Raw genomic sequence first — 24,938 nt, 5'->3', positions numbered from 1 at the left:
CAGTGTATTTTAGGGAAGTTCCCTTTTTTTCTCCTATTTTGGTCATACTGGTGAAAGAACACTTTTGCTTTATAATTGAATAGGGCACATCACTTGCATCCCTCGTCTGCATTCTGAGAGCACAGCCAGCCAAATTCCACTCTGAACTCTATCCAGTCATGTTCACTTAGTTTGGCTTGAGGTACAGGAGATGGATGTTTTGGGGTCAAACGTTCAGTCTCTGGAAGAGACTGTTTTGGGGGGTTTTTTTGTTTGTTTTTTCCTTTGCTTAGCTCCTTGTTCCCCTGTCTGGTTTGGCAGGGCAAGATTGTTATTGTCATCTGTACTGAAATTCCTACACTGCAAAGCTTTCTCCAAGTACAAATTTATTGTGAAAGTGATGCACAATTAAAATATTTGTAATTAGCACCTTTCCCACTTTCCTGTTAATCAAAACACAAGTATACAGATATTGAATAAAATAGGAGTTTATTCAAGTCAATATCTCTTACAGATCAGTATTTAGCAAAGAGAAAATTACTTCCATGGATTCTCCGACTTTTCCACTATAAAACTGGAGTTTGGCCATGGCAGTATGATTGTTTCAAGCATCATGCAGGGAACCACTGCACCAAACTTGCAATGTTGCTATTGTAAAAAGTGAAAGCTCAAACTGTAGAAGTCCAGCAGTATCACACACAAGTGATGTGAACCAGAGGTACTGTGCCACGTCACTTGTGTACGAAGTGCCCATGGTTAGAGTATGTGTCATCTCTTGACTGGACTGGGGTAGAGTAATGAACATAACCCAAAAAGTAGCATTTCCCTTGGATGCAAGAAGCAGAATATAAAAGGTAGAAATGAACTTGAACCTAATCTAGTGCAAGGGAGGGTTTTCTTCTACTCCCTGCAGGCCACCATGCCTAGAAGACACTCGAGTTACTGCCACAGGCTGCCATTTCTCCTCACTGCACTTCTGGGAATCTTTGCCTTGATCTGATAATGAGCAATATATTTCCCTATCAGCCATTCCTCCCTCTCTAACACCCTCTCTTTTTACAACCTGTCAGCAACTCCCACAGAAACAGCCCACTCTTCTACCAAAATCCTCAAATCTAATCTCCATCACTAAATTTTTCTTTCTGTTGTTCTGGTTCTGAATCCTAGGTTTGAGCATCGCAGGCCTTCTGAATGGACAGCCAGTGTGCTTTTTCATGTAAACCTGCAAAGCAAAGAAACTATACATTATTTTTCTGCCCTATGAAGGTATGTAACTTTTTTTTTAAAGGACAACTGTTTTTCCTGCAAGTTTCTGCATCATGCCAAAAAGTAAATTGTGTTTTTTTATCTCAGGTCTTTTGCTTTTCTCCCTCAGCAAAGGTCTTTACTCTGCATTAACCAATCTCCCATTTTTAACAATGCTATTCATAATAAGTTTGTTATACTTATTATGGTTTAATATGCTTGAGGAGTTCGAGAGTGTGTGAGGAGAAGTGAGAACAAACCTGAGATAACAGAATGGTAGTAGTTTTAGTATGACTTACACATCTATTTTGGGTTGTGACAGCACTGGGAAGATGTTAATTTGCTTGAGATTCTTCAGATGGGGCAGTTATTTCAGGCATCTGGAAGATATGCTTTATGCCTTGGACCTCTTTTATTACTTCCTGACAGAGAAGCAGATGAAAAACTGGGAAGGAATGACTGCCTACAATGGAGTGTCTGAGAAGCTGGGGTTCTCAGAAATATGAAAGACCATCTACTGTTTTATTTCTCCTAAATCATTTCCTGAAGTGAGAACACAATTTGGACAAACACAAGTAAACGGTAAGCTAGGATGCAGGAGCATCCAACCAGGTTTTATATACTTTCAAATACTGTGTGCAATACAAAACTTATCAATAAACAAGTGTTCTGCAACTACATGGATAAATTTTTAAATTGCAGACAGTTGTAAACTGTATTTATGAGGCTGGATTTCACACATGCATTGCTCGGTTGTAAAAAGAGTAATATAAAATAGCTAACAGAAGGGGGGTATTTTTTCCCCTGTTTGAAATCCATCTTGCGTCCACAGGAGTGCCAAGGATCAGAATAGGAGAGTAATGCAGAAATGGTAGTTGCTATGCCAAACAGTGAACATAAAGGCATGATTATGTGAAGGGCAGAGGGAGCTGAGGGGAGCAGACAGACTAGGAGTGGATCACGAGTTTAGAGATTAATGGTGATCTCCCATGGCCAGGAAGAGACAGATGCAACAGCAGCTGAAAACTATCTTTTGACAGCTTTCTCAAGCAGGGTGGGATGAAAAATCAAAGCTGAAAGGGTGAAAATGGTAGTTTCCACACCTAGAAGTGGAACTACTATCAGTGTTTTTCTGTTCTTCACCACATAACATGCCAAAGCAGAGGTAACTTCCACCCATACCACCATCCTTTTCTTGCCCAATTACATCACACAATAATGAAACTGAACCCTCACCTTGTTGGGGCAATGCTACTGTGCCTTCATCTTCCCTGTTTTGTTCCTTCATTTCCAGCATTCCAGGCAAGTCCAGACTGGTTATAGCTCTCAGTGTATCAGCTTCAACTTACTCTTTCACCTCATAGTTCCACCTTCCTAAAGGCAGGAACGGCCCAAGTCTGTTGTCCTCCTCTAAAACCCCCTGAGTTGTCCAAGAAGTAGATAGATGTAGACGTTCCTCATATGGTGGGCTTGTTTGGGTTATGCACTGATGTAATGGTTTCTCCAAGGATTTGTTAGGTTAAGAAAAATGCTGTTGGTATAGAACTGTGTGCAAGCACAGGTTGAAGCTCTGAACTTCAACTCTAATTTTAATCTCATCAGAATGTGAATTCAGGGTATGGTCCTGCTTGCATCTGAAGGCAGAGCCTGGCAACCTCACAGCTTCACAGAAGTCAGAGATGTACATACACTGAAGCATGTCAGCAGAGATTCAATTGCAGGAATTTGTAAAATTTCATGTGAAAGTTTTTTCTAGTTATCCTCAAGCACATGCATACCTCATACTAGACATATCTTGACCATAAAGTTATGCAGCATTTTTCGTGCATTGGTTTCTCCATGACTTTACAGTTCTTTCTTTTCTTCCACATGTATAAAGCTTGTAACCAAAAACCTGTAAAGGAAGCTTATTTCCTCTCATTATATTTCTGTATCATAATATATTCTTAGAAGGGAGAACAGAAAAAATACATGTACTACTAATAAATGTGATGCATAATTAGGGATGAAAGTATTGACAAAAACCTATACAGAAATGTCTGGATCACCAACAAATGATAAATGACGTTTTATTTTTCTTTTATGCTTTAACTTCAGATTCTCAATATTCTTAGTTTCAAGATACTAAGCTAGTTTTCTGTTGAGAGTAACAGAACACCTATTCTCTACTCTTATTTTCACTATTGTACAAACATGCATTAAAAGCAAAAACATTTCTGTAACAGCTCTGAATTCAAATTGACAGATTAGACTAAAATAAACAGCTTTGCATTCTCAAGGATGTGAATGAACGTATTAGGTCTTGTCCCTGTATCTCTATATATTGTGTATATGTACGTATTACAAGTATGCATGCATATATTTCCATATACACACACATATAAACTTTGCAGTGTTGATTATTAACTCACCTAACCCCAAACCTATCTATCTGCTTTACAAAGAACTCTTCTCAGGCTTAATGACAGGAACGCCCAAAGATATGCACAATGCTACACAAATAATTACAAGATGTGCTTCTGTCTTTATAAGTCAAAGCTGCTTTGTGATAAAGGAAATATGAAAAAAAATACAGTGATAACTAAAAAATTGATTTAATCTTTAATGCATTAACTATTAAAACACATTACTCAAGTCTATGAAAGAAGGATATCAAAAGAGGCTTACCTGTACAAAAATTCCTGAATTATTTTTGAAATAAACTGAGTAATACAGTATAATTCCATTAGGCTTTTGAGGAGGAGACCAGAATAGCATTATTGATGTGGAAGTAAGGTTTCTATACACAACATCTTTTGGTGGATCACTTGGCGCTGGAAAAATAATAAGTTTTAGCATAGCTAGCAGAAGGTTTTGTACATTTTAGTGCCCAAGAAATATTCATTATAGATTTGACAACACCCTATATCAAATTAATGTTTTTTTGAATGGAGTATAAAAACTGCTTCTAAAAATGGCAAAATAAAGTAATAAATATAAATGACTTTTTAAAACCCTATTTTTTAGATGTGTTTGTATTTAGTTGCATTTGCACACACAGATGTTATTCTTACAGAATTTATCGTGTTACTGGTTTGGGCACATGGAAATTCTAGGTTGTACATGCACACTTATGGGTGACAGAATTCTCATACCATCTAATTTGCAGACACAGAAGCTGACTAACAGAGTTAGAAGTCTATGGCTGCACATATACTTAATAGGAAAAAAAGCATTTGTTTCAGAAAACCTAAATTTGAAGCCTATGTCTCTCTTCACTGATTATAAAGGGAGTTCAAGCTCCCAACTCATGTAGGTAAATCAGACATTTAAGTCTGGATGGTATGGTCGCTTCTGTTTTTGAGCCTTACCCCAGCTTACTGAATTGCAGTAAGGACTGTGGGAGTAATTCTTCAGTTAGCCTCTCCTCCTATCCTGAAAAGAATAGCAGTGTACAGTCCTTCTCAGCAGCACAGTGATGTAGGAGACTCAAATTCAGTTCCTTAAGTCAGTTCAAGACAATTTAAGTCCATATTTCTCATTATTCAAAAAAAAGCTCTAAGCAGCAAATATTAGAGTACTAAACACTGGAAGTTATCTCAGTCTTTTGTTTTGTGCTGTTCTAGTTTGTATATTAACTGGAAAAGGAACTGTAACGGGGATCAGTGCCTTAAAATCCTGCCCTAAAAAGTCAGATCACATTTCCATACAGCTTCGGTAGCAAAGATTGGGAATACCTACACAGTCTGCTGGTTAAGACAGTCTTTGGAGAGTTGACTTGGATAGACACTAATCCTACCAGTGCTTGTGTGTCAAGTCAGTTTGTCTATGCAGGATGATTTTGAAATATGCCTGCATACTATCAGTTATGAAACAGACTATCGCTATATGACATATGGTAAAACTAGAACCAGTAATATACCTGCCTGACTTTCAAAGCACAGTTTATTGTATAACCATTTATAAAAATCAGCTATCACTTTGGAAGTATAAAACCATTAAAATAGAATAAATAAATAAATCAGTGCACACTTACAGATTTTATTTTCAAATTAAAACCATTTTATGCTTGTGAGACTCTACAAACTATTTTCCCTATCAGAAAGTTGTATCACAGCAAGATAGAGCAAAGAGCTATTAATACATATTATAACACTCATTTTATTTATTTAAAAATTTAAAATTAAATTAATATTTTAATCTTACTAGTCTTGCAGGAAAATGCAATGTTCTGCTCAGTAAAGTAATATTATAATAATAATAAAACCCATCATAATATTATACAAAGAGACATAGACATATATACCCACAAAGACACAGACACACATCTACACACACTTTTACAGGCAGAATGTCTCTTCTTGACCAGTCAAATGCCAACTTTCACTTCAGTAGTTTATTAATTTATATAAGGCTGACAGAAGTTTAAGGCTGAATGAAATCACAGATTCATATTACCATACTACCTTCATACAATTCACATTATTCTTACCTCCTTCAGATGTTCTGAATGTTATAGCATCACTTTTTATGTTTCCATCTCCAAATCTTGTACTTGCTGTTACATAAGCACCATACTCATAGTTATTTTCCAGGTCTGTGAACTGCAGTGATGTTTCTGTTACATTAACACTCCTTTTTGATGTTTTACTCCTAAAGAAAAAACATTTTATGCATTATATATATATACATGCCATTTTTGTATGTATACAACTGTGCTATACTACATCAAATTTAAAAAGGCAATATTGTAGCAAATACAAATTTTTGAGGCTTTAAAAAAGACTTGGATGAGTTCTGTCACAGATATTGAAAAAGTCATTTTTGTACTCTTGCATCACAATGGAATTCCTAATTTTGCTTAAAAATAAAAGAAAACAAATGTATATATGTAAATTACATCAGGACTGAACATTATTATATGGAATATCAAAGATATTATGGAACAATCATATAGAACCATAGAATCATATCAAAGATTATATGGAATAGCATGTCTATCTAGTAACTGCTATCAAATGATTATGTGGTACCCTTGGGAAGGACACAGTAGGGCATAACTAAACTGTCTCTCTGGACAAGAATAGTGAAATATAAAAAGATTATAGCAGGGAGCATGCCCTACTGTGACTCTGTGAAATTGGTCAGAAGGCTGAAGTTATAAATGGAATAATAGAAGATGATATGGAACAGGAATTAGCTGGTGCTGAGTTAATTCTGGTGGAATGTAGCAGGGGATAAGAATGGAACTCTAGTCAGGTCAAAACCAGCCTAGAAAGGCTATAAGATGTAACATTAATAAAATGTTGGTATTAGCATAGGTATGAAATGATTATCATAAAGTAAAACAAGAGACATAAATAACTAACTTGAATTTTAAGAGTCTGCTATTCTTTGTTAAATTAATTTCATCTTTTATGAAAAGCTAGCAGAGAAAAGCTAGCTAATGTTCCATTCCTGCAAAGAATTCTGTGTGAGTGGGTGCACTGTGCTTTTAATGGGATTTCATACAGGCATGATAATTTGACAAGTAAAACCAAATATCTTGCTCCAGGAGTCACTGTGAACATCTTCAGAAACAAGAGAAGGAGTTCTAATTCTGAAAAAAGGGAAAGGCTTATTCTAAATTATTGGGTGGGCTCATTTTCTTCCTTTGATATATGAATGTTCCAGAAACAAAGATCACAATCTGATCCTCCTGAAACAAAGTTACGTTAAGAAACAACTGAAATGAGAACATGTATGAAAATGAGTACACTAAATTCTCCCAATCTCTTTCAAGTTTTTAACAAAATATCTATTGACTTGGGCAACTCTCTTAGTAACAGAGAAGGTTAATGTACATTTTTCTCAAAGTTCTGACATTTTGAACAGTCAGTAAAGAGGTTCAAGTGTTAATAAGCTAAAAAACTTTCACAGTGCAAAATATAAGAGGCTGCTGGAGCAGTTATCAAATTCTATACAAAGAAAAGACATCTTTTCTTGGATCTTTGCCCCATATGTTCTTTGTATGCAAAAATGTAGCTACTTATAATTTAAGTAAGAAAGAGGAGAATATACAACCTACTCCGAGTAACTGTGTTCCATAACATCTTATTCATCAAAAAATATTTCCACAATCAGGCCATAATCACCAAGTAGAACAAAAGTTTAAAGTGTTTCAAGAAGAGTTAATTTTCTATTTAGAAAAGCAACCGAGCCTGCAGTCAAAATAATAAGAAAACACTAATCAAAGTGAGTGCAGTCTTCACAAACAATGAGAAAGTATCTAGAAGAATAAGCTAAGCCATGGAATTTCAATGAAGAACAACAATACTAAGTTTTAAATGACATTTCTCAGGAGCCCAGACAAAAAAGGTCCTAACCAATTGCATGCTTTCACTTGACAAAGGCACATACCATAGCTTCTTAAAAATCATCTCATAGCAGTTTTAGTCAGTAATTATCTGACAAAATTTTGTTCAATAGTTAATGCCAGTTTTTGAGCCTGAAATATTTTCCTCAAAAGGACAGAGGTATGGGTTGCTGTACAAACATAGCAAAAAGTCAATAGGTAAGGGCAAGTTTAGCAATTTTATTAAATATGCCTTGGCACTCTAGAATTGAAGGTTCAGGAAGTACAAATTTGTAGTCCCAAGCTACAGATAGCTTGATAGCTGCTTTGCTGTCTGCTAGTACCCAAAGGCACATTGTCCTATGACAAATTCCATGAAAGATGACAATGACAAAATTACAGATATTGCTCTTTACATTCTACTAGTTGTGGATTCTTGTTCCCATTTCATCAAAGAAAAGTTACCAATTTTCTACAACTGTTGTGATATATTTAAGAGAAGGAACATTTATTTAATGTCTTTATTAGCTTTCCTCTTTCTGCTTTATTAAGAAGCTCAGGGGTTAATGATGTCCTCTGTAAAACACTGAATGCCTCCCAAAAGTAGCAACTACAGCAGAACAGTTTGCCTTGTCAACTCTCACTATGCAATGCATCTTATGAAATTTAATAGGCAATTATGTTAAATACTTAAAATCAAAAAAAAAAAAAAAAAAGGATAAGGAATAAAGTTGTGGCCCCTTTGAAAGCAATGGGAATTTTCATCCAATGTCCTTGCCTCAAGATGATACCTAATGCCAGTCTAATTTTAGATAAGGCACACTGAGGATAGATAAGATACAGCAAGGGGAAAATGGAATGAAGAAGGACAAGGCTTACTGCAAAAAGTTATGTGATTGTTTAACATAGATATTTAGAAAGATGGTTCTCTTAACAGGTTTTAAAAAATAACTCTTGCCAGCTCATTCATTATAATAACAATGTAAGTTTTAAGGCAATATAAGGATGAAAAGCCAAATAACTCAAGTCTTTGAGCACAGTCTCTATCAAAACCATAATCCTTATCATGTAGTAACTGCTTTCTAGCTAGAAGATAGTCTTTAATTTAATATTCTTTGTGGTTAAAGAACACCAGACCTTGCCAATGCAGTAGAATTAATGAGAGAAGCCCAAGTTAACTCTTCTGGAAAGAAGAGGTCACTCCTGTTCACTTTATCATCAACTTACCTAGAAGTTCTAGTTAAAAAAAAAAAAAATTCAATAGCATCAGAGGCCAAGCCCTACCCCCAAAATGTTAAGTAACATTAAAATAATAAATGTAAAGACTGCTGATTTGCAATGCAGATCTCAAAAGATGACTTTCTTTAGCATTTGATCCTGTGCCTTAGTTGTGGCAATAAAATAGTACAGCATAAATGCAATATAATAAAAGTGATCAGCAATAAAATCTGTTCAGTCCTGGCAGAACTTATACAAAGATCCTTGAAGAGGTATCAAATCACTAGACCAAGCTGTGTTAGAAAGAGAACAGGACAAGAGCTGCAAGCTGGCATTTAAAGTGACAGACATCCTTTTGAGAGGAAAAAAAAGATCCCAAGAGGGATGAGAGACAAAACTGCAGCAAAGAAGAAATGACAGGTGGAAGAAAAAACAAGACAGTAAATGACTATTAAAAAATACTGGTTTGCTATAAATAAGATCTATACAAAATACAACATTAGACATAACTAATAGAACATGCAATGATTCTAATCTCGTGACTCTTGAGTTCTTACATCATATGGAAGGAAGCTAAAACAGGTCTCATAAATTGCTCTTACACACTTCCTACAAATCAAAGCAATATTCACCTATCTTCAATTTATTTCAAAATCTCCTCAACAATTTAGGAGAGCTTAGTGACCCATCAGTATATAATGAAAATAGTCATTGCCTTCTAGCTTAAATTTCAATTGATTCACAAAGCCTTTATAAAAACGTTTAAAATGCTTGCAAAATATTGAATGCTATAATTTTCATTTACTCCATTATATCTGAATTTGTATATACAAAATGCTAGTATTTTAAGTGCTGGATTAATATTCACTCTCCAAAAATGTGTAATCAACACATTGTGCAAGAAAAACCTAACATTCCTGGTAGGTTACAGATTAATATTTATCCTCAGAACCATTTCCAGAAAATCTTACCAAACGTAAACTGTGTAATAGAGGATAATTCCATTTGGCTCCAGTGGAGGTTTCCATGACAACTGCACAATGACACCCGACAACTGTTTTACTGAGAGGGATTCTGGAGGAGAACTAGGAGCTACAAAATGAGAGAACAGGACATAACAGCTTGTTAAACAGCCAAGATCTATGGAATATGCAGCATCCTTAAACAGGATTTTAATCATTTGTGATGGAAAGTGAACTTTGTACCACACAGGTAAGTATTCATATCTACTCAAGTTACAGTACAGCTTCTTTTCCTTTTTCTGACAGATGATAAAAGAAGATTTTGTATGGTGGTGTTAAAACATCTGTTTCTGTGATTCAATGGAAAAAAAAATACTTCATGAGAAAACAGAGCAAAGGGTAGGACACAATGATTCACCTACTGTCCAAGTACATTGCTGTGATTTTTTTCCTTCTAATAAAAGCAAGAGCTTTATAGGTATAAACACATGTAAAATATAGCAAAATAGATCCCCTGGGGAAAAAGAGATGATGGAAATAATTATATGAAGCACCAAAAGATGGAAGAATGGATAAGCATGGCAGTGATAGATGATAAAAATGTGGGGTACCAGACAGTGGTAAAATGTATTCACTCCATCAAATAAGGAACACATTCATACATTTAACACGTTACAAGAGAAAATATAAAGATATGAAATGACTGAGACTGTTAAAATTCATTTTAAGATGAACTCTACACGACACCATGTAACAACTGTGTAGGGAGACACCATAAGTAAAAGAAAACCATAGAACATGTTTGATTGCATTCTAATTGAATTATTTTAAGATTCATATAGATATTGATGTGAAAAAAAATGTACCCGTGTATGTATGAGTGATACCACTTTTTATTAGCATGTTATTGAGGAAGTAAATCTTTCTTCTTCTTGACTCATGGATATATGTAAGTATACTTACATGTATGTATATGTAATATACACTGCCTAGTAATATTAGAATTATTTTTGTTTCTTCAAATTAAACCAAAGAGCATCATGTACTAAAAATTCAGGTCATAGTTGTAGTCATGCATGGAAATTGAGAATATGAGCATAGCTATTAGCAAATCTATGAAGCATTTGGTTTGAAACGTGGAACACTGTTCCTGTGAATAAAGTACATGTGGTATATTATAAATACTGTTGTTTTTCAGTTGTTATTCCTTCTTTCGCTATCTTAAAAGTTGGCAAAAATGTTTTAGAACTGTACATTTAAGAAAAAAATATTTTTCCCTGAACAAAGGCTCATTGAATTCAGTGAATGTCTGCATTTAATGAGGATAAAAGGTGACAGCTGTATTTAGTGTTTTACTTGTTATATTATCCTCAGTGGCTATATAATAAAAGAGCTATCAAACAGTGAATGTCATTTTTTTGTATGTCTAGTTCATTGTACAGTTCTTATCTGGGGATAGTCTTTTGCTGAAAAATAGAATCTACATTTCTCTAAATAAAAATGCTCTATGTAAAAGATGGATTTATCAAAATTAGCTGTTCCCAGCATGTTCCAGCAACATCAGTATTCAGCAAAGCTGTATTACTGAGACTGTGAATGTAAGCCCATCACTACCTTGGAGATTTACAAAGATCCATTATCATCAAAAGCTGGATCTTTGGCAGGCCAGTGCTTCCTAAGATGTGAAAAGAGGCTGAATTTGGGAATGGCTGGTGAGATGTTTGTATCAATGCAGCTTTAGCTGGCGTTCCTAGAGACTTGCTCCCTAAGCAATGGAGAAACACAGGCTCCTCCAAAACATGAGTCACTGCACCTAAGTTAAGGTTCTGCTTTGAATCTTTTTCATGATCCCCTCTCCAGTAATTATAGAGGACATCAACAATAACTTCACACAACTAAACTGGGTACTCAAAGTACAAGCAACATTTTAAGGTTTTTCTAATTTGTGGCCTACTGTACTAGATAGCAGGGAATGCAATGACTGTGTTCTACCTGCTCAATTTGGTAGTTAAGTGCTACAGATGATGAAATTTGAGCATTTTGATAACATTAATGATTTTACATCTGCGTATTAGCATCTGTTTGTGTGTGTGTTTAGAACAATTCAAAAATCTCTAATTAAAAGAACCAGAAGCACCTGTAGCCCATTCAAGCTGCCTTTTGGTGTTTTTCCCTTTCTCCCGCTCTCACATGTCTGCAGAACCTAAGATAATATTTAATTCCATCATGTGGTATATCAGGTTAAAATAACACTAGTAAATTTTTCAAGTGCATGAGATATTGGCAAGACCAAGTGTTCATGCTCAGCACTCCTGTGATTTCACATAGCTTGTACTAGTAAATGTATAAAATAACATATATAGAGATGTGTATGCTTGAGTGCACATATATATATATACACAAATATACACACACGCATGTTGATATAAATACAGAGACATAATTGCAAAGAGTATAGAAAAACATACACATATATCTGACACAAAGTACAGGATTGGTTTAAAACTACAGGCAGACTGATACATTACAACTTCTTCACTGACTTACCATCTTCATCAGTGAGTATATGCACAGGTGCACTACGAAGGCCCTCCCCCATCACGGTACTAGCAGACACCTCTATTGTATATTCTGTGTATTTCTTTAAATCTAAATACAGAAGAAGAATTCAGTAAACCAACCATTTGGTAAGCCAAATTTGTTTTTTTAATGGAAACCTAAACTCGGGATCCAGAACCATAAACATAAGCTTTGAAGTGCTGAATAGGCCCATCACCTACATTGACCTGTGTCTTGATATTAGAGATTGAAATCAGCATTAGAAGAACTTGAATATAAACTATTCTGCATGAACAATGGAACGCTCAGAAGCCTTACTGCCAGTTTATACTTCATACTCATAGAATGCTTTACAGTTTGTGCTTAGTTCTACTCTGAAAATTTACTAGTTAAGGTATTGAGCTCCCTGTATTAACTGCTATGTCATGCCTTGGTAATAATAAAAGAACACATAAAAAGATAGAAAGGTAAGTGAAGTATTCAATCTTAATCAGAATAAGACAGGAAAGATATGTAGGTGACTTCAGTGTTTACTTTCAGTTATGGTGACAGATATGTAAAAAAGTGCACAGAATTTAATAAAGTTCCTTGTACTTCAAATATATAAAATACAATAAGGGGTATGTGAGATTCTGTACTGATCTTGCTGCATTCCACTGCATTACTGCTGGACACAACAGACTGCTCCGCGGGACAGGTAAAATATAACTTTATATTAGGACAAGAAAGACAATGTCCAGCCAATAAACTAATTGGTCTGCATCAGTTAATCAGTTGAGCCCTTTTTAGAACAATTTATAGTTGCCATAAGTTCCAGATGATTATATACTGGCCTGCAATATGTAGGATCAGAAGAGTAGTGTTTATGACTCTTTGCTCAGTCCCATTAGTCCTCTTCAGATATATTGTGTAGTTCTGTATGATTCCATTGGGAACAGATGGTGGAAAAAATGATAATTCAATTTCCATGGAGGAAATGTTCCTATAGGTTATGTTTTCTGGTGCAGAATCAGGAACTAGAAAAAGAAACGTAGACTTGTAAAAGATTCCAGTCAGTTTCATCATTTTATTAAGAATTTTTTTCAACTGGTTAAAATAAAACGTATTGTAAATATTTTAATTTTGTAAGTATTTTTTTATACAAAATATATTTTAAAACAGGCTGAAGTGGAAGATCAAAAACATATGACAGATATGCACTATAATGACAAGGGTCGGGTCATTCTTTAAAAATAAAATAAAAAAGATGGAATCAGATAAAAAAGCCTCTGGAGTATGATGCTGAACTTTCCTTTTAGCATTCCATAACTATCACTGCAATCCTCCAACCTGGCTACTGTCAAAAGTCTTTTCATGATGTGCTGCCATAAGTTACTCCTTAAATCACCCACCAACATTTTCTTCCTTTTCCTTAGGTGAACTACACAAATTGTGGGAATATTTGTATGGCAAAACAAAGGGAGCTTAATATATAAGGGCTCTGAGAGCATCCCCGCTCCTGGGGGTTTGCTTGCCGGGGCTCGGGGCCAACTTAGAGGTAGTGCAGATGAGGGCCCTTGCCCTGCTAGTGACTGTGGGGACAAGCTCCCAGACGCACTGCCGGGACGCTGCAGCTGGGGCCAACCCCCTGTCCCGTGGGAGCTGCTTTCAGCTGAGGCTCTTGTACTTGGTCCCTGCCTGAGCTACAGCTTCTGCTTCATCGCCACCATGCTTGTGCCTGGGCATGGACTCACTGATACAGGCCCTGAGCCATGGGCTGACTTTCCAGCCTGACCCTGGTTCTGCCTTGTTACCATAGACCTGCCTGACGATCAGGGGGCCTTGTCTGACCCTGGTTACCCTCACCAAGCCTGATCCAGACCCCAACTGTGTGCCGACTGCCCAACCTGGCCTCGGCCCAACCCCACTTCCACGGAGGTGCCTGATGCCTGGAGCTGCCCCCAGCTGCCCTGCTCCCTTGCGGGGTGGTGGGACAGGCCTTGGCTGGTGAGGTCCTGCCCTGCTGCCACCAGGAACCCCTGCAGCTGCACCATGACTGTTGCTTTTGGTTTCTGGCTGTCCCCAAACAAAGGGACAAACATGTTTTCCACTATCCAAAATTGGTCTGATAGCATAATATACCTTATTTTAGACAATCATGATTATACAGTGACAGTACGGTTTGCTCAATAGGTCAAGAAAGGCATGGACATGTTTCTAGGACTCCCTAAAAGTTCTTATCAATTTTGGTGAAATTCTGCATTCAAAAGGATAAATCATATCTGCTTAAGCAATATCCAGAAAGGAAATAAATTCCACAAGAGGCAGAGAAATCTGCCAATTCCTTCTAATTTCATGGTGGAATAGTAGCAAAGAACTGCTAAGAGCTCCTCAAACACACCAGATCATTAATAGGTTGTAGTTCACTCAAAATGCTCCATTCTCCATATCCTCCCTTTCTTTTGTTCTTCTCATCTCAGATGTTTTTGCAACTTGTCGTCTCTGTCAGACAGCTGGAATTCAAATTCTTGATCATAGCATGGGGGGGGTTAGGCACTGAGAAAGAACTAAGGCACTTAAAATACAACTTAGACAAAAGACAGATGTCTAAGTTAAGGACCAATAAAAAATTTATGGATTAGGTAATCAAATCAATTGGGCAGGTGCCTACATACCTATGGCACCCAGCCAACAAAATAATCAAAAGTAGCACAGTATCTTGGTCGAGCTAGCTTGGCACCTCTATCATAAGTAATGCCTCGTGCGATCACAAAACTAGGTATCTGTGCCCCAGTTTCTTAGGTGTTTGATTTATTCTGCAGGCCTGAGACACATACTTCACACAGGGTAAATCAAAGTTCATCTGAGAAAAAAGGAGAAGGTGCTCAGTGATTCCCACTGTGTCATAACAACCAAGAAGCCAGAGCACTTCCCTGCCCTCTTTTGAGAGATACTGGCATATGCATATCTTTCCTTACTGAGCAAAACCTGATAAACGGAGGATGTTTAGCTCTAGGGCCATATCTAGCTACAGATAAAGTAGACAGTTGTCAGAGGAAGCAAATTGCTGAAGATGGCAAAAGGTCCCAGAAAAGGATGATCATCATACCAGTGCTACTTGGAAATATCCGAGTCCTAAAGGAACAGAATTTGCCACTGTTACTGCTATCAGAAGAGTAGCTGGCATGTGGATTAGCTATTTGTATGGCAGCAGGTGGTAGCTACCAACCACTTCTCTCATGTACCCACAACAGCAGCCATTGGAGAAACAGGCTGGTTTTCCTGCTGGCTCTCCAACCTGGCTATTCCTACCAGCATAGGTCAGAGGTAGGGCAAGGACAACCATCTCTTCAGCTCTCTAACACCTCCATTCCAACTAGGTTTTTGCCTCTCTGCTCCAGTGAATTTCTCCATGAAGATTATCATCATCATTCTCTGTTCTTCCCCCCTTGCCTGTGCCCCAAGGAGTCAGTTGGGTATTCTGCTCTGTGTGTCCTTTTGTCCCTGATCTTATTTCTTGTATTAAGTTGAACAGAGACTAAGTGTATGCTTCTCTGTAACCTTCATGTCTGTCTCCCCAGCTACCTTCTATCCCTGATTCTACAGCTTAAACCAAACATCTGCTCCTCTGTGTAAACCACTATTCTCCACATTTTCCCCAATGCCTCTCCTTTTAGCTCCACTGAAAATTTAATAACCCTTTCTGTATTTTACATTCCTTTCCCCACATTGTCCTATCTTACAATTACTTACCGTAATAGGATATATATATTATAGGATATAAGCCTATCTTTTCTTCCCAATCTTTACTACTAAAATTACTTTTCCTTCTTGAAAATATTTCATCCAGTCTAATTGTTTGCTATTTCATTTCATCTTTACCTTCTCCAAAATATTTCTAGTAACCTCATCAGCTTTGTCAGATTACAAAATAGCACCATATCTATGAATTCTGTATTCTTTTTTTAATCGTTTGGATTGATTCTTACCAAATTTCAGTTCATAACTTGAAATTCAAGCCACATTCACTTTTCAAAATCCCTCCATTCCTACAAAAAATTAAGTTATTTTCCTGCAAGACACAAGGAATTTTCAAGGACAAGTAGTAAAACATATGAAGTCCATCAGGCATACAACTTGCCCCCGTTTTCTTCTTAATCTTACTTCTGCTTTGTATATAGAAGAACGAAAAAGAGGGTTCAAACTTTCTGCCTTGCAAAGCAAACATACACTTTTAAAATTAATTAAATGGATCTCCTGGGCATCAAATGTCACCATAAAGTGGGTGACTGTGGAAAATTACCGAATTTTAAAAAAACTGTATACTCACCCGTTTCAGAAGTTCTCACCAAAAGTGGGAAAGAAGACTGATTCCCATGGCCAAGTCTGGTGAATGCCCTTACAGAGATGTTGTAGAGAGTATATGGCTTCATTTCACTTAGTGAAATACTTGTATTTGAGGCATTTTTAATAAATATATCATTGGAATCACTGTAGAGAACTTCATAGTGAGTTATGAAACCATTAGGCTGCTCAGGTGGTAACCATCTCAGGTTTACTTCTGTTGCAGTTACATCTATTAACTCTACCTTTTGGGGTGGGGAGTCTGGTTCTGCAATACAGAAATTGAAGAAAAAAGATCTCTGAGATTTTTAATTAACTGAATAAAAGACTGATCTCATAGACCTACTGGTCCCCAATGTTTAGGTATCCTGAAGGCTGCTGTACACATAGCTAACTGTAACAACAAGGCAGCAATCCACTCACTCACTCTCCTTCTCTAAACCTCACCACTTTTTATCTTAGTTTCTGTATTCTTTCTTTTCCACCCATAAAGCTAGACTTCTTTTTGCATCCTAGACACTTCAGCTTTTCTGGAACTTGTGTCTCTCAACCACTCACACATCCATCCAAAATTGCATCCATTAAAAAAAATGTCACGTCCATCCACCACACATGCAGACCTTCTTCAAATCCTCTCAGTGGCTTCCTCAACTTCAAGTTCTTTAACTTTGTCTGTTATTATGCCCATTTGTCTGTTTTCTTCTTAAATAACCACCCATCTTACTTATTCCACTCATCCAACCATTGTACCAGGAAAGGAAAGAAAATATGCTGTAACTAAATTCCCTTTAGTTTACCAATACATCTGCTGATTGATGACCATGAAGACCCTAGTGTAAATCTTGTGTGTAGTGGTGTGAAAGTCATGCACAAAACAAACCCAGCTCTAGGGTGGTGCATATTGGCTAAATCTACTTGCAATGTCTGATTTCATGTGATTGCAGCAATCTAATAATGCACAGAAGTGTTGAAGGAGTGAGTGGGAGCTGCACCTATGAAAATTCAGCTGTGAATGTAAACCCGGGTTCCTCAGCAGGACTCACCACTTCACCCCTGAAATAACTAATCTATAAAAATTTTAAAAAAAGGAATAAAAACCCAGGGTCAATATAAGAACAATTTCAAGACTTAGGTCATGCTTATATCCTTCTTTTTCCCTTTTCTGATGATGGATTATGTGATTCAGTTTGTGTACAAATACATATACATAGATATTTCAGAATTTATCTTGAAACTTTTTGGCCTAAAGGTATCACCATTTTCTGTACCTTACATTAAAACTGATAAGTCTTAAAAGGAATAAAGCCCCAAAACTCTATAAAAACAACTTCATATAATATCATTAAATATAAAAAGCTCACTTTTATCAGCAGCCCTGCTTATAAACAGCAACATAGCTTCTGACTTGTTTAAAGCTGCCATTTCCAAATGCTTCAAAAACAACCTAATTTCCATATGAGAACATAATAAAAAGGAAAAGCTGGAGTCCCAAAGATAATTGGTTATGGTTTAGATGGGGGCAAGGGACACACTATTTTCAATGAAGGAACCTCAGCAGCTTGCTTCCCATTTGTCCATCAGAGTTGAAATTAGTTCATTTCATTACTGGTCATGATGCAGTTTTTATCATTATTTCTAGCAGTTACCCAAAAAACAGGCTGATGAAGAAATTGTCTGATAGAAAACTAATAATTTCAACAAACACTGATTTTATTTTTATGTTTTCTTCCCCTGCTTATGTATGTGCCCAATCTTTTGAAGCAGCGCATACTTCAATACAGAAATCAAATCATCATTGCAAAGAACATATTTACCATCTTCAGGGGTTCTCACAAAAACATCATTCTCTTCAGACAAAGCACTTTCCCCAACTGTTGTAGAGGCCGCAACTCTCATTTTATAATTTGTATATTTTTTTAAACCTAAAAAAATTAAGTAAAAAAATCTTGATTTCTGATGATCCTCCTATTTTCCTTGTAGCTCACTTATTAAACTACAAGAATGGATACTGTTCTAAGAGTTTTCAATACACATTTATCATCTAAAAGACAGAATATGTATAATACCATTTATTTGGGGAGAGTCAAATACTGATTTTAGAATAAGTCAACCAGATTCAAGCCTGTAAATAGCTATAACTATTTATTTGTCAAAACATGGGATGTGAATGGGTACATACAAACATACGTGTTTTTATTCTGTATGCATTACTCTGGATAGCACAAATAGACAACTGAAACCCCATAAGGAATGCATTTTCTTCAATTGCTACCAAAATTATTACCTTAAAAGAAGAAAATTATTATTAATTTCAAACAAATACTGAGAAAAAAAAAATCAAGTCTGAAAAAGAATTAACAACTTATGAACACTTTCTAGGTGGAAGGAAGAGGCTGAGGAAAAAAATTCCAAGGAGAAATCCATTTCAGAAATACTACTCACCAGCCATACCTAGTCATCTCCTCCCATCTCACATTCCCTAAATATTTCTCCACAGCAGACAGTCTGGCAGGAGTGTTCCAACCTTGCTTTCACATGTGGAAGTGTGTGAGGTGGATGGCGGAGATTTGGTCTACCTATCTTGCAAATGGCTACGTTACATAAACTTGGAAAAATAGTTTTGCATAACAATTTTGCAATTATCTTTTTATCAGATGACACTGTACCTGTCATAAGTAAACTGTTGTTTGAAGTTGTTGAGTGGAATGCTCTTTTTGTATCCAGTTCCATTGTATATACGGTATAATGAATGATTTTCCCATTGGGATTTGCTGGAGGATCCCAATATAGCAAAACAGAGGAGGAGCTAATATTCTTATAAGATATATTTTGTACTGAGCTTGGAACTTAAACAAAAACAAAAAATAACAACAATTAGCAATAAAATGATTTTAAAAAACATTAAAAAAACTTCAGTGGGGGAAATGATGTATGTTAACTTATTTCAGAGTTACAACGTTTTACCTTGTTCACTTGTCTTGACTGTGAGAATAGATGGTGGCCCTTCTCCAATAGCAGTGAAAGCAGACACACTGATTGTGTAGTCTGTGAAAGGTACAAGGCCTTTTATAACATATGACAGTTCTTCAGCCAAAATATTAATGGCATACTGATTATCTGTGATTAAATAAAAGAGAAATAGTAAGTTATTTGTAAACTTTTTTTTCTTTTGCATTCTAAACTCACATTGACACAGTGACCTACAACTATTTTACTGCAAACAATTTAAATTAACTTTCATGACAATTACAAAAATATAAATAAAAGGTTACACTGTGTGTCTAGTCAATTAAGGAGAAGCTATTGTAGGTCTGCTGTCATGTGTACAATCATCCCTGCTTTTTAATGGTCTTCTACTAAGTATGTAATTCAGGCAGTAGGAAGAGTAGATCAATTGGGCTAGGTGAAAGAATGAATGGGAGAGAACTGAAAACATGAGGTTTATACTGATTGCTAGCTCCAAAATGTTTGAGAGACATCTTGTAGGAACTCAGAAAATATATACTTGTAGATGGCCTTGTCTTCCCAGTGACATCAGAATCAGTTGTGGCTCATAGGTTGTTGCTGAGTTTTTTTGCTTTTTGTTTTCATAGGGAAGGACAAATTTCATGTTCCTTGCCCTCACAACTATGCTATAATACGTTATACCTGAAATAGCTCCTCTCACAGATGCCTTCACAGTGGTATTTTTGGCAGCAGAAAAGAGTTGTGATGAACAGAATGAAGAAGTCAGACATGTGCCCATAAAGTTTTTGGTGTACCTGTGATAAAGTTCAAAGCCAGCAGCATCCTGGCTGTGCTAGTCAAAATCATCTGTTATAAAGGAGCCTCTATGCCACTGCAACATGAAAGATACTTTATTTATCTGAGTATCAGGCTCAAAGTTTTGCAAGCTCAGCATTAAAAATGGAGGCATCTAAAAATCAGCAGGCACTGCTGAAAATTTGGTTGTCAATAACTGTAACTACAGTAACTACTAGAACATAATACCTATGCTAGATTAAAACAAATGCCTAAAAACAAATTTTCAGAAACACTCTTTTAGCATCTCACTAACTCAAGCTGAATAAGGTAGTAAAAAGATTCATATTTGAAGCAATGTACATTCTCTCTGTGTTACAAAGAAGATTCTTATGGATTAACATAGTACAGAAATGATCCAGTGTACTTTAAACTAGTGGATTAAATTCTGGTCTTAGCTATACTTGTGATTTTAATATAGTGATTTTAATAAAGCATACATAAAAATCAAAACTTGATTCTCCGCCTACTGTTCAAAACTCTCTTTGTAAAAATTTAGAGAGGTATTTTAAGCACCTGCCTGTCAACTAAGGCCCATTTAATGATTTGTAAATATCTATAGTTGGTAAAAAAACCACTGTTCCATTGATAATACAGAACAAGTGTACACACTAATGACATCACCATGTCATGGGGTCATCTCCACCTGTTTGTCACCCATATAGCAAAGTTGTAACTTTTTGACCTATTTACCTTCACTGACATTTGAAAACCTATTAGTCAAAAGGCTTACAGAAATCAAGGTCTCTGAAGGGCTTGGAGATATGTTAATCCCTGACAATCACACCTGCTTTGGCAACTGTAATAACTGATTGTCTATGCAGCTTGGCTGATGGCTTTCGGGTGCTCCTTTCACTAGGAAGAAGGTCAGCTGGGTGACAAGGGGCTAGTTCCTGCCTGTGTGGCATTCCCATTTGCTTCAAAAGGTTATTTGGTAGTAAAAAAATCTGACTCCAGCAAATGACCCATTCATAATTTGCTTGAACCATGTGCTAAAGATCATATTTGGGACAATGACGGGAGTTGTTTCAGACAAAAGAGCAGGTAGAAAAATATCTTAAGTATCTTACCCAAAGCAGAATGTAATTCTGCAGCTCCATTTATTGCAGGCAAATTATCACCAGATACACTTGTAAATATTACTGGGGAAGCTGTTTGAGTATTGGAAAACATTTCAGCTGAGCCTTCATATAATTCATTGACTGCTTCCATGGAATTCCAGGTGGGAGAAGGCCTGATGTTTTCACTTAACATGTATGGTTCCAAAGAATCAATTGCATACTAAAAATTAGAAATAAAAAAATAAATCACAAACCTGGCATCATTAAATCATTTAATTATTATATATAGTATATAAATAGTGTTTGTGTATTTGTGCATATACATATATTTACACTGTAAAAGTATTGGGAAACTAACATATCTTTCATTACAACAATAATTAACTTTGTAAAACACAATATTTCTCATGAAAAAACTCTGCTTTCAGTTGTCTATAACTATTCATTTTAGAAATAAACAAACACCTCATTAATTTTATAAATTACTTAAAGTATAGATTTTATACCAAAGCTGTAATGCTCCCATGTTTCAGAGCGACACCTTTAAATTAATGGTATTACCCTTGGAGCTACATTGAATAGACACATTTTGGAGCCTGGGAGATCCTATTTGTACTGAGCATACTGCAAAGCAGGGTTGAAGACAGGGAAAACAAGAAGGTTTCAAATACCCTTATTAGGCACTGAAGAAAAAGAGTAAAAAGTTGACTAGATGGTTGAGGGGTAAGGAAGAAATGAGAAGTGGAGTTGGGGAGAAAGAGAACCAAATGAAATAAAGAGGAGAGGGAAAATAAGGGAGCAAATATTGGAAAAGGGAGAATGGAAGGGAGGCAGGTGGTGTAAGAGTCAGTAGGACAAAAGAGGTAAATGATAAAGGGTGGAAGGGGATGGGAGTGGTTGTAAGAAGGGGAGCAAGAGCTACCATGAGAGGAAGCAAAGAAAGCAGAACAGAAAAGGGAGAGGCCAGGGCATTGGTACAAAATGGTGTGTAAGCACCAGATCACCAGCCCCTTCAGAATCTGGGCCTAAATCCAGGACTCCAGTGTCTCTATAAAAATTGCTGTCATCTGTGAACACTCCCCCCACACACATATGGCCAATTTCACTGCCAGAAAGACATGGTTTTACAGTGATGTAACTAATGCACTTTAGCTGTCTCCCTACAGCCTCTGGATGAAAAGAAGGCAAAGCAGCTTTTTTAATGCTTAACTAGGTGGGATTAACCACAGTCCGAGATACAGCATCAATCCCACCCAAGTACCAATAGGAAAAAGCTATATATGCCTCATTTTCACTAACATTTTGTAGCAAAATAGTAACACCCGTGGAAATATCTTTTGCCTCTGAGGCTTTTCAACATACAAGACAACAGCCTTTTATTGCTACTAGTTATTGAGTACAGTGTGGATCCAACTGTTCAAATTCTGTAGATGGCTTAAGCTGGGGTGCATAGGGTTCTAAATAAAACAATGTTTGTTATGATTTGTTTTGTTTTTTTAATTAGGAAATTACATTCAATAAAATATAATAAGCAGCAGTGATGCTAAATCAAGAACTCAAAAGTTAGGAAATCCCAGCATTAAAACATGTCTGTGCAGACTTAATTTTCATCCTTTCTGTGTCTCTACCATGATACAATCTTTAATTATAGAGTTATATCCTTTCTGTTTTCCAAGGACCCCTGCCTGGTTTAATGAATGGATCCTTATTCTTTTTTTTCCCCTATTCCTTATTTAATGTTTGGCTCCAGGGCTCAACTTAATGTATATCATTGAATTTGAAAGCAAACGTCTTCACTGAGCTCTGCATCACAAACTTAGGTTCTGTGTCAGATCCAAAAAAAGACATCAATGCCTTAAAAAAAAAAAAAAAAAAAAGATGCAAGCTTTGGGCACCTATGCTCAAAATTAAGATCCAAAAAAGCCCTTGCTCAGAAGGCACTCAATCCTGACATGCCTTCATTTTGAGCTAAATGTTCTCTAAAGGTCTACAGTTCTGTGCTGCACGCTCAGAACTGCTGTTGTCTAAGCATTCAGAGCACATTAGTGCACAGAAACTAGACAAACTGACACCCTAAGTCCCCTAAGAGATTTGATCCAATCGGTGTGCACAGATATCATTCATACATATCCATCACATGGAGTTCAGCATGTAGTATCAGCCACTTAAATTCAACAGTGCAGATGGGGCAGAAATGCTGGAGGTGCTTGCCTTGCAAGCAGAGCCCTTGTCCAGCCATGGGAGACTTGCAGTCAATTCACTCTTCCACAGGATTCCTGCCCACACTTTCTCAGAGTCTGCCTGAGCAACTGTACGTTGATCAAGGCATCTAAACCTGTTCTCTTACTGCTAGGTCACCCTGTACGACAAAGAACTCAAGTGTATAGGGCTAGAAGAGATCAGATTGAGGGCTGTGGCTCCCTGCCTTTAGCAGCTAGGAAATTCTGGAATTCCTCTCGAATTATTTATGGTTTTCATGTACTGAAAATAGGACTATTGGAATCTCTTTAAAACTCAGCCAAAGAAAGGGGGTGGGGTGGGAAAGGTGGTACAAAAAAGCATTGAAAACCCATCTGTGTTAGGTAATTCCATATTCTGTATCTATTGCATAAGGCAGAGAAGCAAATTTAATCTAGCAAAGAAATCCATACTAAAAATACTAAATACCTTCATTTTTCCTTTGAGGATAGTGTTTTCTAAAGTCACCTCTGTTTCCTGCACATGTACTTTAACTCTGTATTGGGTAATGATACCATTTGGTTGTTGTGGCTTCCTCCAAACAATTTTTATGTATGTGGCTTCCACTTCTGCTAGATGTAAATCAGATACAACGCCTGGGACTACATATTCAAGAGAAAACTTGATTTAATTAAACATCTCAAGTTATCACAAACTTTTTCAGCACTGTCAGCAATTAATCAAATTTCACATCCTTACCTTTAGAGTAGTTCCTGCGCAAGTAAAAAGTTACTTCAGATGTTTTTAGCAAACAAGTTACATTTCTAAAAATATGCATATATTTATTTGACATACATGACACATGTAGGAATTTGATCAGATCCTATGATAATGTAAATCAAGACAGCTCTACTGAAGTCGGTGCACTTGAAATCATTGCTAGCTTATAACATATGGAATCACAAGTATATTGAAAACTGAAACTTAATTTTAAATTCATCAAAAACATACAAGAGTGAAGTAAAAAAGAGGAAAAGGAAATATAATGAATGTGATATATTTTGTGCAGCTCACTTTTATAATGAGTTTCAGTTCAATTTCTTCTTTAGGTGTACAGTAATAATAATACTGTACTTTACATAGGACTGCCAGAGGTCTAAAACCTTTATACTCAATAGAATGATATTCGGATTTGGTATGAAAAATCTTTTTTCCTAATATACTACAGAAAAACACAAAACTGAGATTACTTGCATAATGAGGGTTTGTAAATTTGGGATCAAAGTTAAATCTTTTATG

At 36.3% G+C, this 24,938-nt stretch overlaps 1 protein-coding gene across 1 annotated transcript in view; it reads right to left on the bottom strand.

Moving 5' to 3' along the window:
- PTPRQ (protein tyrosine phosphatase, receptor type Q) overlaps positions 1-24,938 on the bottom strand; it is a 109,996-nt gene that overhangs the window by 69,473 nt on the left and 15,585 nt on the right. The window contains exons 9-19 of the mRNA XM_026060176.1: positions 24,129-24,301; positions 21,471-21,681; positions 19,564-19,716; positions 19,266-19,445; positions 18,414-18,521; positions 16,586-16,867; positions 13,110-13,292; positions 12,265-12,366; positions 9,727-9,847; positions 5,696-5,856; positions 3,892-4,037 (exon numbers count right to left, since the gene is read on the bottom strand). Of these exons, the coding sequence (XP_025915961.1) occupies positions 3,892-4,037; positions 5,696-5,856; positions 9,727-9,847; positions 12,265-12,366; positions 13,110-13,292; positions 16,586-16,867; positions 18,414-18,521; positions 19,266-19,445; positions 19,564-19,716; positions 21,471-21,681; positions 24,129-24,301 (1,820 nt within the window). The remainder of the gene's footprint in view (positions 1-3,891; positions 4,038-5,695; positions 5,857-9,726; positions 9,848-12,264; positions 12,367-13,109; positions 13,293-16,585; positions 16,868-18,413; positions 18,522-19,265; positions 19,446-19,563; positions 19,717-21,470; positions 21,682-24,128; positions 24,302-24,938) is intronic.

Source organism: Apteryx rowi, unplaced genomic scaffold, assembly GCF_003343035.1.
Source record: "Apteryx rowi isolate R43461 unplaced genomic scaffold, aptRow1 scaffold_166, whole genome shotgun sequence".
NCBI lineage: Eukaryota > Metazoa > Chordata > Aves > Apterygiformes > Apterygidae > Apteryx > Apteryx rowi.
The sequence above is the reverse complement of the archived record's forward strand: the minus strand, read 5'-3'. Positions and strand labels throughout refer to the sequence as shown.